The sequence below is a fragment of the Papaver somniferum genome, chromosome 11 (assembly GCF_003573695.1).
Source record: "Papaver somniferum cultivar HN1 chromosome 11, ASM357369v1, whole genome shotgun sequence".
NCBI classification, from domain to species: domain Eukaryota; kingdom Viridiplantae; phylum Streptophyta; class Magnoliopsida; order Ranunculales; family Papaveraceae; genus Papaver; species Papaver somniferum.
The window spans coordinates 89,868,808-89,882,698 of record NC_039368.1 but is presented as its reverse complement, the minus strand read 5'-3'; the positions used below and the strand labels follow the sequence as shown (position 1 = coordinate 89,882,698).

Sequence of the window (13,891 nt, the reverse complement as noted above, 5' to 3'; positions counted from 1 at the left end):
TGGGATTGTGAAGCCAGACCCAACTATTTCCTCTGTAGTTGCGCGATCTGATCTTGCTATTTCTATCGTATTTTCATACAATCGTAAGTTTGGCTTGAGATTAATTTCTCCGATAGGCAAGATAAAAAGTAGTCGCAAACATCTTCGTCTCATCGTTTGTGATTCCACAATATCTAGTTTCGTCATCATACAACTTAGATTATTGTGAGGTGATTGATAATTCTAGGCTGTTCTTCGGGAATATAAGTCCAGGTTATCAATTGGTTCATGTTCACCTTGATTTATCAAAAGACGTAACAAAACTCGTAGGTATTTCAGTGGGAGACATATTTATCTATTCAATAGAATTTTCTGTGTGACACAGATTTGTTTATCAAGTTTTCGACTTTGGGTCGTAGCAACTCTTAGTTGTGGGTGAGATCAGCTAAAGAAATCAAGTGAATCCTGCTGGGATCAGAGACGTAAGGAGCGGAACTGTACCTTGGATCAGTGTGAGATTGATTGGGGTTCAATTACAGTCCAGACTGAAGTTAGTTTGTAGTAGGCTAGTGTCTGTAGTGGCTTAATACAGTGTGTGTGTTCAATCTGGACTAGGTCCCGGGGTTTTTCTGCATTTGCGGTTTCCTCGTCAACAAAACTTCTGGTGTCTGTGTTATTCCTTTTCCGCATTATATTTTGTTATATAATTGAAATATCACAGGTTATGCGTTGAATCAATCAATTGGTAAATCCAACCTTTGGTTGTTGATTGAAATTGATTGATACTTGAACATTGGTCTTTGGTACCGTTCAAGTGATTTCTCTTGTATTCAATTAGACTCGCAAATTTCAATTTGCTTGAGTAAGTATTGAATCGAGAAATTGAGGTATAACTCCTTGATATAATTTTTATTAAGATTGAGCTTGACTGTCTAGTTGATTCTCTTAAAAGTATATTGGAGTTATTCCATACAGATTGCTAAGCGAAATATTGGGTGTGGTTGTTAGACCCCCGCTTTTTCAACCATAAACCTCCAAAGTTGCATATTTTTTACTGAACAGGTTTTTGGCTGAACGGACAGAGAAATCCCCAGTCAGTTCAGGCATCCAGACTCTACAATCAGCTCCTCCTTGTGGCATTGGCAAATTATGAATATCAACTCCATCTCGAACCAAATTTTGGACGTGATCACCCTGAAGCTACCAAACATTATTAGCCAAAATATCACTAACCAAAATTGTACTGTCCAGATCATTATCACCAAGCCGGTCTGCAATGCTTTCATTCCCATATTAAACATCAAAATAAAGAGAAGTATTTCTCCCATCGCCAATAAAAACTTTGGTATTTCTGTCCACCAGAGAATGAACCAACTTTACTCCAGGAAGAATCGAAGAATTGACAGCATATTGTTTCACCCTTCCTTTCCTAGTTGTATATTTCGCCCATAAGAAACGAGCCCATTTCTTATTAGAAGACCGAATAGACCAGCATAATTTCATGAGGAGAGCCCTATTAGTGACTGTCATGCTTGTAATACCCAAACCACCTTCCTTAACAGGGCAATACACTTTATCATAGCCAATAACAAATTTCCGTGCAGTTTCCAAGTCCCCCGACCAAAGAAAATTGCGTATAACTCTTTCACATTGAAGAATAAACTTCCGAGGCCATTTATAAATATCCATATTGTGAATGTCATAGCTAGCAATCACTGAATTTATTAAAACAACATGATCCTGAAAAGAAAGCATCTTTCCTTTCCAAACTGCAAGTTGCTTTTTAATTTTATCAATCACATTGCAAATGTGTCGATATTTGACAGCTTTAGGCATAATCTGAGCCCCCAAATACCTATCCGGGAAAGTAGAGACCTCCATGCCCAGAAGATTAGTGATAGTTCTACAACGACTCGAGGAACCGCCACCATAATAAACCTTACTCTTTTGACGACAAACAGTTTGACCCGAGGTCGTTTGATATTTACCAAGAAAAGCAAGAAGATTATGCAAACTCTTCAAATTGCCCTTGCAAAAAATCATTATGTCATCAGCAAAAAAAAGGTGAGTGGGAGAAATACCTTTTTTCGAAAGCATTGGCGTCATTTTCTTGTGAAGGAAGAGTTTGGTGAGATTTCTGCTTAGAACATCCTCAATCAAGACAAAAATGAGTGAAGATAAAGGATCCCCTTGCCTTAGACCTCTATTAATCTTGAAGAAACCCTCTGGTTACCATTGAGAAGAATCGAAATACGCGCCGAACTAAGAATCGAATAGATCCAAGAACACCAACTTTGAGAAAAACCATAACTCCGAAAAACCTCTAAGACAAAAGACCAGCTAATCGTGTCAAAAGATTGAGAAATATCAAGCTTTAAACCAACATTGCCATCTTTACGCTTAGTTTTAAGATCATTAACCATCTCACATGCCACACTGATATTTTCATGAATGTTTCTCCCCTTCATAAAAGCAACTTGTTCTTCTGAAACAAGCTTATCTAGCACACTACCTAGTCTAGTAGCTAGAATCTTAGGAAAAATTTTAAAAGACTAATGGGCCGAAAATTACGAAGTGTGTTGGCTCCCCTTACCTTGGCCAATAATATCAAAAGGCTAGAATTTGCACCATTAGGGATCATTTGATATTGCCATCAATACGTAATGGAGTTGCATAGGTCTTGGTTAATGATATCCCAACAATGTATGTAAAAAAAACCAGAGAACCCATCAGGGCCCGGTGCACTGTTGGCTCCAAGATCATAAACAACATTTTTAATATCATCGAAAGTAGGAATTTCATCCATTCGCTGACTTTCCTCCAAAGAAATATTGTCATGCTCATAATGGAATAATTGCTCATCAATAGGCAGCTCTTCCCCATTAAATTTTGACTCAAAAAAAAGACCGTGTAATCTCTAATCATGTCACAATTAGTGAGAACATTCCCATTCTCATCAACCAATTCCGAAATCGTATTATTGCTCCTGCGTGTTCGAATATTGGCATGAAAAAAGAAGTAGTACTAGCTCATTCCATAATCCAGTTATTTCTTGACTTTTGTTTCAACATAATAGCTTGTTGAGTGCGAATCTCCTGAAGAGTAGTCGAAGCTTCCTTGGCAGAATTCATCTTGGAAATATCTTCAGAGTCTTCATCAGAAATACGAAGAGCTACTTCCATTGTCAATTTAGCATGTTTGTGCCTAGCATAAACATTGCCAAACACCCTTAAATTCCACTCCTTCATGGTAGCCTTCAGCCTCTTGAGCTTGTAGGGAAAAATATAAGCAAGAGAACCAGAAACATGAGCATTCCAACTCTCCATAACCATAGACAAGAAAACTGAATGAGTGAACCACATCTTCTGGACTCTAAAAGGAGCTCGGTTAGGTCTAGCATTAACAATCGGGTAGCCAATAAGATGATAATGATCAGAAACTTCACGAGGAAGAGCTTTATAACGCCAATTCTCAAATTTAGAAAGACACGCCTCATTAATCACCTCTCTATCCAACTTACAAAGGATTCTACGCACACCTGATTTCCCATTAGCCGAAGTATATTTAGAACCCAAAAAATCTGATTCAAAGAGATCATTATCATCCATCCAATCACAAAAATCATTAATGACTGAAGTTCTCGGTTGACGGCCTCCCTTTTTTTCTTCATTACGCAAAATACAATTAAAATCCCCCATGACAAGCCACGAAGTATTATTATCAGAAGAAGAGAGCTACTGCCATAACCCTCTTCTCGTAACCTGAAAACAACTAGCATGAACAAAGGATACCAACACACCCTCCATTGCAATAGTAATAGCTTGTCTACTATAATTAATAACTACAGGCGTAGTCAAATCAATGGACCAAAAAATCCATAAATTTCCTTTAGACGAACCAACTGAGTTATGAATAACCTCTTTTTATAACCATCCACATATAAGCCTTGCAATAAATTAGAAGTAAAATGGACCTTAGGTTCTGCAAGACAAAATAAATCCGGCTTGAAATCTTGAAGTAACTCTTTCAATTTGCACCCGGCATCATCCCGTGCAAACCCATTTATGTTCCAATACAGAACACACATTAAAAACTATTTTTGGAGGGGTTGTTAACTAGCTGTGGTGTAACACTAGCATTCAACCTTGGCGAGTTACCTTTTAATACACGGTTTCTTAAACTAGAATCCTCTAGTTCCGAGTCCGAGATTGATTCAGTTATGGAAACTTGTGAAGAAACCTTACCAGCTGTAGAGTTAACTAGCTTATTTAGGGATATCATCCGAGCTCTCCTAGCTTCCTGATCAGCTCTAAATTTGGCATCAGCAGAGCTTTCTGCAAGAGCCATTGGAATAGAATTTAAAGCATCAAATTTGTTTTCCGTCATTAAAAATTCACCAGCTAGTAAATCATCACAAAGAGGAGTCGAAGGGGTAGCACAAGACCTATCAGGATTAGGAATCATATTTCCAACCAAACCTGACTTAGTTAATAGTAAAACAGTTTCACCCACTTTTTCACTATGAAATACAACTGAATTTGAGCCCTACATAAGTTTAGTTCTTGCCAATTCAACATAAGAAGCCTCAAAAGCAGCTTTGGTCTTCGCATAATCCACCTCCAACTGCTTAGCTTTCACCAGCTGAGAAGTAAACTCCAAGTTCTTAACTTCATTCACCTTGTTAACTACAACTTCAGGTACCACAGGAATTTTAGGTGCATTCTTTCCCTTTTTGCGTCTCGCCACCTGCCATTCACCACCAGCATTACTACCTTGATTGTTAGACCTGTCCACATTTTTTTGAGGATGAGCAACATTATTCTTTTGTTGAACGGGAACAATCTGTTTTTCAGCATCTTTTTCTTGTTGAGCAGTACCCTTTGATTGCTTGCGACATTCCTGATCAGTATGGCTAATAATCTTGCACTTTGTACAAAACTTTGGATTCTTTTAAAAATCCACCGATTGGCAGAAATCCAACCCACGCACTGTAACGTGAATAACATCTGTAGCTTGCTATGCAAAATTTATATCAACAAGAACCGAAGAAAAGTGACCATACCCATGTGCCAGTGTGCGTTTATCAACTACTATTGGAGTACCCCATTGATTTTTCCATAGCCAACATCGTTTGATCAACCCAGAATTCCACAGGAAGACCGGTAAACTTGACCCACACGAAAGCATGAGAAGTTCTTTGCTTTTCCGCATCAAAATCAGGAAACCACAAAATCAGATTGAGTTTTTTATGATCAAAAAACCAAGCTTCAGCATTTAACAACTTGTCCTTATCAGCCTGTGATTGTAACTTGATGATAAAGAAACCCCTATTCATAGGGACAAATTGAACTCGGCCTTGACCTAGCTGCCATTGTTTTTCTAAATCATTCTTCACGTCTTGAAAATTAATAAACTTTAAATATAATCGCCCTATAAGGCTAAATCTCCAAATATCACAACCCTCTAAATAAAACGATTCAGGAAGAACCACAGCCGGTTTTCCTTCCTTCAAAGTTGGCGTAGGTAACGAACTTAGGTCTACTGTGGTTGATGGCAACTGTAGTTTACCCTTAACCTGATCAGCATAACTGAGCATTCTCAACTGAGGTGTTTGAGAAAAATCCTCTATCTCAAATCACCCAAAGATGATCGAGAGAAGAGAAGAAAAAAAGAAAATTTGAAAAACTCTAAAAAAAAACGCCAGAGAGATCTTAGGAGAGAGGAAAAAAAATCGGGCTTAATCATGTGCAAATTGCCTTGAAACATCTTACATGATTTGTATGAGACAATCCTTTGATGTGACTAGGAAAGTTTCGTATTGATCATTCGATCGCTTGAAAATTACTTGAAGATAATAGTTTGTGTGGGACATCCATTGTCGTCTTCTAAGGATGTTTCAATAATTGAAATGGGAGTTTGGAACAATTAACCATGTCTGGATACAACACGGTATGCATACCTAGTATGCGAACTGTATTGTTATAACTCAGGTCCGGGAACCTTGTTTGCGTACCTAGTATGCGAACGGTTTTACCTGTAAGGTCCTGGAACCTTGTTTGCGTACCTAGTGTGCGAACAGTTTCACCTGAGTTAGGTCCGGAACTGTTGTTTGCATACATGGTTTACGAACATAGTAGTTAAGTTCTAAAATCGGTTAAGTATGATTCTCATACTCATGAACTAAACATTTACGAGTTAAGGAATGCAATCTTTGCAAACCGTTACTTAATGTTCATGAATTGATTATTGTATAAGTATTTTGTACAATTACGAATCAATACGATTTTATTTCAATATTTTCATATATATTTCTATGAGATAGTAAACAATTGAACAACTCTATTTGAAACATAATTAGATTCATTTGATTATATTTCATGATTGATTGATCATTGTTGATGGTGGTTTTTAGTTCAGGGTTAAAATTGTAAAACCCTGTATTTAATGCACTGTCGTTCTGCAAAGAGACTGAGCCATTTAAAAGTGATGAGTGCCGAGGCCTATTTACCTACATATGTATTGAGCAATTCAGTATATTTATATGGAATTTATCCAGAATGGTGTGTGTAGCAACAACTCCAAATATTCTATAAATTTTATCTTCTCGCCTGCATTATTCATTAATGTGCGGCTTATTGAGTATTTTTCATATGCTATGTTTCCCGGTTGAACTCTGAATATTGGTATGACATGACAATTAGTGTTCATTCGCAGCTGAGTAGCATGAAATTCCCGAAGTATCAAGATTAAGGTCTGCATGAAAGTACTCAGTTAGAAGACGCGCTAACTGCTCTTTGAGAATAAAATTAAAAAATTTTGTGTCAACACACATAATTTATCAAATTTGATAGCTCACAAGATTCAAATTTTGGCCTAATTAATTTGCAAAAGTTAGGTTTTTGCGCCCTGCGCAATATATCGAACTCTATTGGTCGAGACCAAACCTAGGTAAGGTAGGAAATTAATCCATCATGGAACTAGTAGGAGCAAAATCCTAACAAAAATCAGAAAACAATAAATAAAGAGAAGCTGCGGCAAATAGAAGCAATATCAAAAGGAGGCGCGACCACGCCACTTGGCCGGCCAGTTCTCCCTAGCAGGCACTGCCCGTGGCTTGCCGGCCACGCCTCGTAAAATTGCTTGTTGTCCCTTCTTTCCTATCGACCAATCATATTGCTTTAAATGCGCCACACGCACTTTTAAATAAAGTTAAGTTGTTTGGTCGATGCGCCTAATTCCTTAAGGAATCTAATCTAGGCTGCCTATGTCAGTCTCAAAAACAATCACAGTCGCATATTTGGGCCGGCTGGTTTACCAAGCTTGGCCGCCTCCTGAAGCGACCGGACAAGAACCACCATGCATACCGGCGGGCACACTAATACCTTGGCCAATCGGAATCTTTCCAACTCGCAAGCAGAGCCACCAAACGATTACCCAAAGTGGGTTGGCCATGTGAGTTATAAAACTCTAATTTATGTTAGCAGCAATATATTACTGCCGAAAAACGATCTTAGCCGCTCAACTTCGCCAGCCGGATTGACCGACCTAGATTCAACCTTAATCAACATGCAAGGAGCGGATACATTCACCAGCGGCCCGGCTATTGTGCTGGCCGATCGAATAGCTCCCAGCACCCGCCAACACTAAAAAATGTTGGGACAAAATTGATTGGCCACACGGCCTTTTAAAACCTAAGTTGAATCAACGACAGCTATTAACAGCCGCAAATCATCTCGGCCACCCAACTTCGCCAGATGAATCAGCCGGCCTAGCTCCTATTCTAGGCGTTCAACAAGATGTGTCCATGAACACTGGCCACCTCCTTTCCATAAGGAACAATCGGCCACGTCGCGTCCTGCCCATATGACTCCTAAACGATCGCCCAAAGATGGCTGGCTGCGCTTCTTGAAAGAGTCTTAAATAAACAAGCGGCAACCTATAACTGCTGCAAATCATCTCAATCATCCAATTTGGATAGCCAATTTAACCGGTATATATTTAACTTATACCGACCAATAGGATGTCAAAATGGCTACCAGCTATCGCTCTCCTATAGAGACCGACCGGCCTACCTTTAGCATGCATAAATAGTTCCCAACAACTTCCTGAAAGTGGACGGTCATGCTCTTTTTAATACACTAGGTTCCGCGACCAACCAAGACGGGCTCAATATAACGATGCTTCACTGAATCGATTATTTTGAGCTGCTTGCATAAAAGCGATGCTTTACATGCATCGAAGACGTATGGTATTTTATGAGTATCGGCTTCACAAATAACTTAGTTATTTAACCTAATAGCATCACATGCTATTCTTTGCGGAAAGTCCCATGACTTGGCTCGTCATGCATGACTACTTTCCACCTAGCTTGCGCGTGATTAGTCAGAATAATTAGGAAAGACCCACTCATTAACTTGCTACATATTTTATATAAAATACTCGAGACAGCAAACATGTCACAAACTGGGGGATGTTCATCAGGGTATTGGTCTGGCGGTTTACAGCGTGCGGCATGCAATACGCCCATTATGAGAAAGTGACAGTAAAGGCGGACAGTTAGTGGAAGCAGAGAAGTAGTGGGTGTAAACTGACTCGTCTTCCCTCATAGTAAGACGTGGTTTTATACATTTCCACACGACCCCACTTCTCCATCACTCAACTACTCCCACTTCCTATGAGATCAGGGTGCGTGCAACTATGACAGATATAAATAGGTTTCGACCTATTTTGACCAAGGAGGACAGTTTTGGTTATCAACACAAGTAGCCAGAAACCACATTCTGATACAACTCATAAATATCCACACCATCAGAGTTAACCATACTGATCTCAACACCTTCTTCGCTTCCCTCCATAAGATCAACCCTTCTCCTTCATTTTGTGACCGAAGCAAGACTGGAACGGCCATTTCTTGGTTTAGAATAGAATTGTACAGATTGATCTCTCGATTCTAAAGTACTCCCGTGCAGTGCATTTGTTTAGGGTTTAGATTCGTTTCTCGGCGGCACACCCAAATTTACCATTTCCAGCAAAATCAGTTTTTACCCCAAAACAATCATCATGTTTGATCTAGAAGTGTTAGATGAATGTGGTTAAGACAAAAATGTTCATATGAATAACTTCGGTTAACTGTTATTGATCCAACTCAATATACACGTTTAGGTACAGTTACCCATATCTAAATGAAGGCATATTTCATTTGTGTGTAACAAGCTAACACCATCTAACGGTGGACATTGATTGCTTTATTTTTAAGCATACTTAGCTTGAATCTTAAATCAAGAGTTCATCTAATGGTGAATATTGAATGCTTTGTTACTAAGCTATCTTAGCTTTAATTGCAAGCAAACCCTGATTTGAAAGACTATATAAGGAAGAACTCTAGCAACTGGAAAACCTAATCCCGGCACTTTCCTGTGTCCTAGTTGCAAACTAGAGTCGATTATCCTTTAACCTAGGTTTTTCCACAACTATATTAGGTTAACGACTTGAAGACTTCATTTGGGATTCGTGAAGCCATATCCAACTATTTTCTCTGTAGTTGTGTATTCTGATCTTACTTGTTCTATCGTGTTGAGTACTATCTTCTCTAAGATTTGCTCAAGATTTATCTCCGATAGGTAAGATATAAAAAGTAATCACAACAGTTCTTCGCCTCAGACTCTTGTGATTCCGCAAGGTAAGATATAAAAAGTAATCACAACAGTTCTGATTAATCAGTTGGGTTATTGTGAGGTGATTGATATTTCTAGGCTGCTCTTCGGGAGTATTAGACCGGATTATCAATTGGTTCCTGTTCACCTCGAATAGAGAATAAAAATATCTGAGAAAGATATATTTTTTTTATAAGTCATCGACTTTGGGTCGTAGCAACTCTTAGTTTTGGGTGAGATCAGCTAAGGGAATCAAGTGTGCAGAATCCCGCGTGGTTCCAGAGGCGTACATAACACGACTGTACCTTAATCAGTGTGAGACTTGGTTAGGGCTCAACTACATTCCAGCCTGAAGTTAACTTGTAGTAGATTAGTGTCTGTAGCGGCTTAATACAGTGTGGTATTCAATCTGGACTAGGTCCCAGGGTTTTTCTGCATTTGTAGTTTCCTCGTTAGCAAAATTTCTGGTGTCTGTGTTATTTCTTTTCCGCATTATATTCGTTTATATAATTGAAATATCACAAGTTGTGTGATCTGAAACCAGGTTAACGACTTAAAGACTTCATTGGGATTGTGAAGCCAGACTGATACTACTTTTATCGTAGTTGTGTGATCTGATCTTGCTTCTTCTATCGTACGAGTACAATCATATTGATTGGCTTGAGATCGTTAGAGTTCTCCGATAGGCAAGATATAAAAGTAATCATAAACGTCTTCGTCTCATCGTTTGTGATTCCGCAACATCTTCTTTCGCTATCCAATCAATATGATTGGAAAGTTGCTATGCGAGCTTTTCTTCAAGCGCATGATTTTCAATCATGGGTATATGTTGTTAATGGGTATGATTCTCCCGTTGTGTCAGTTGGAGATATAATTGTTCCAAGGAATATAGTCCTGCAGAGTTACTTGTTGCAAAGCAAAACTCTGAGGGTTTGAATGACATCATACATGCCATTACCCCAAGCCTTATGCACCATGTGTCAAGTTGCACTAAGTCAAAAGATGCTTGGGATATCTTAGAAAGTGTATTCGAATGAAATACTAGTGAAAAGGAAGCCAAACTTCAAAATATGAATTCCAAATGGGAAAATCTTCGCATGGCAGATAGTGAAACTAGTGATGATTTTTATCACAAAGTGTCTGAAATTGTTAATGCATCATTTGCATTGGGTAAGACCATTCCTGAAAAGGAAGTTGTGATGAAAATCCTCATATCGCTGCCATCAAAATACGACTCTAAGAAGCATGCCATCATTGAGGGAATAACCCGGATACTCTTTCCAAAGCTTCTCTGATTGGAAAGTTAGGATTCTTGACCAAGAGACAGGAAGAGCGTTTTCACTCAACACTGTGAACGAAACTGTGATGTCATCCTCTCACATGTCCTGGGATGATGAATGTGATCATTCACTAATGGTCGAAGAAGTCAAGAATTTAATGAAGAAGAGAAAAATATTTGCAGGCCTTCCATCTGTTCTGTATGCTGAGGATATCTCAACAAAAGACGACAATCCTCCGAATAACTCAGATGAGTCTAGTTTATGTAATGGATTTACTGCACTTACTGTGGATTCTCTTTCAAATTCAAATTCTGATTCTAAACTTGAAATTGACACTGAAGTCATTAATCTCCTGAATAAAGAGATTCTTCGTGAGAACCTTAGTCTTAAAGCCTCCTTGAGGAATGTTGAATATTCACTCCAGACGAAGAATATTGAGATTGAGCAACTTAATATTAAATTCGTTAAAACCATGTCTCTAAAAGAAGATGAGATTAACTCTCTTAGAGATGATCTACAACGATTGTCTGGAAGCTCTGACAAAATTGCATCAATGTTGCTTGGTCAGAGATCTTTTGGAAACAATCAAGGTTTAGGATTCAACAACAAATCAGCTAAAGTGATGGTTTCTGCAAATCAGGAAACAATGGTTGGTTGCAGTGTCAAAAAGGAAAAATTACTTGGTAACAGAAAATCCACAATAATCTGCTCCTTCTGTGGACTCTCAAACCATGATAAAGATACTTGTTGGAGATTCAAGAGGAACAGCAAAAGGATCACCAAACTTCAGAATAACATGCAACGAGTAAGTTTGGATAAAGAAAAACCAAGGAAGAATTCCAGAAGAGGAAATAAATCTGTTAGCACAACCCATGGTGACAAGCCACAGAAAAACAAAGGACATGAGCGTTTGTCCCGTCCGTACACCAACTAAAGAGGTGATGTTTCCTTCTCATATTTAACTTGAGAAATATGAGAAGTGTTCCGAAAGTGGCTCAAGTCAATGTTTGTTTCCTTTTATGTTTGTTGGGAAAAGTTTTTTTTTCTCTTCAAAAAATTTCTAGAGTTTGTTACTCTCTAGTTATTGTTTGTTTCCCTCTTCTGTCATTTTGTTCTAATGGCTCCTGTAACATGCAGTGGAGGCTGTCAATGTACTTCTGTGCAAAGGAATAACTTCCTCAAGGACAATGAAGAAGCAGTCAACAATATTTGGTAAAAGTTCTTCCTCTAACTTTCTCTACTCTATTTATCACTCTGATAAACACTTTAGAGAAACGATGAAGGTGATGAGTAATGCATCCTTTTACAATACCTAGTATGTCTTCTTTTTGGCTTAGTTGGAAGAATAACTAGTGTTTTGAATAGCGATGACTGTGACTACACGTAGCTATTATGTTTTTCATCTTCTTATTGTCATATTTTAGGTTTATTGGTTTTAAATTCTAAAAATATTTGGAGGATGATGATTATTGCAGTATTAATCTGTTTGATTTTGAAGTATTGCAATATTTTTATGTGATATGTATTGTTTGCGTCCGTGAACCTGAAGGTCCCATAAGTTGTTAAAAGTAAAGTCGTTCATAAACTGATATTCGTATTGATGAAAGGACGAATGGACTTTTGACAATTACAAAAGTTATGCCTATGCAATCATGTATTTGATGGAAAATAGGATGAAATCTTTTGTAAGACAAGGATAAAGTCTATTATGTTGTTATGCATATAATGATGGAAAATAGAATAGATCCTTGTATGTTATCCACGGTATTGATCTTCATTGATCCATTTTGTTATGTATTACCGTGAAGGCTCCACTGTGTGTCTCATGTTGAGCACGATACAATTAAGTCGATCAGTTTTGGCTTTTTTGGTTGTTCCATGAGATGATATATGTTGAGCACTCGTGAACTAAATTAATCATCTTGATTGGTTATTTAGTTATTTGCTCCGAAAGCATTCTTTTGTCGAGAAAAATCTTGTGAAAATTAAATTGATTAGTTCGGTGATTAGTTTGATTGTGTATTCCAATTAGATTAATTATAGGTTCACTTGTAATTAACCTAGTTGATTTTTCATATATTCCACAAGTTCTTGTGTTGAGTATATGAACGGCTATACTAATCATGTTCTTTGGTTAAAGTAGTCATATATTCCGTAAGATTTTCCTTATGTTGAGTATTTGAACGGTTAAGTTAGTCATCTCCATGTGATTGGCTTAGTCGTTGCTCCGTAAATCTACTTATGTTGAGCACAACCAATTAAATCGATCACTTTTGTGGTGTGATTTAGTTGCGTATTCCAATTAAATTAATCATGGATTTACTTGTGATTAATTTGGTTAAGTATTGGATATAGAAAATCATTTTTTTGGTTTTTGGTGTCCAATTAAAAATCCTTCTTTTCTTTCGAAATTAAGGTCGCTCTTGTTGTTCTTTCGGGAATGACATCAAATGGGGGAGAGTTCTTTTGAACTTGTGCTTAATGGTAATATCTTGCAGGGTGTGCGGCTGTGGAATTTTATAGGGGTTATCTTGTATCTTAAAACTCCTTGATGAATGCATTTAGCTTCGGCTTTATGATTGCATCTAAATTAAGTTGGTATGTATTTTTTCTTTTAGTCTATGAAATGTCTCTTGTGGAAATTTCATTATGATCCCGTTCTTTTACCTTTGCCAATTTTATTGACAAAAAGGGGGAGAAATAATGTAGTTCACACTACAAATACATATGGTTTTCGGATCATTGTGTAAGGGGGAGTGGTTTCCATAATCGAGATGGAGCATTGATTAAGGGGGGTCGATACATATCACCATGGTATTGGTTTTAAAGTCGTGATGCAATTGGACTTTGATGTTACATAATAATATTATGTCACTGTATAATAATGATCGAGAATCTCGATTTCTCTCATTGTTATAGATACGGATCTTCAACAACGGTGGTGCTAAACTTACAACCTTTGGGATCATTGGAGTACTT

At 37.8% G+C, this 13,891-nt stretch overlaps 1 protein-coding gene across 1 annotated transcript; it reads right to left on the bottom strand.

The window, feature by feature from the left end:
• Nucleotides 1–1,272: 1,272 nt before the first annotated feature.
• On the bottom strand, nt 1,273–2,785 carry LOC113324765. Its single transcript, XM_026573054.1, has 3 exons — nt 2,698–2,785; nt 2,301–2,503; nt 1,273–2,007 (listed from the first exon to the last, which is right to left on the bottom strand). Exons 1-3 carry the CDS (start codon nt 2,783–2,785, stop codon nt 1,273–1,275), a joined length of 1,026 nt encoding a protein of 341 aa, XP_026428839.1.
• Between the last annotated feature and the right edge of the window lie 11,106 nt (nt 2,786–13,891).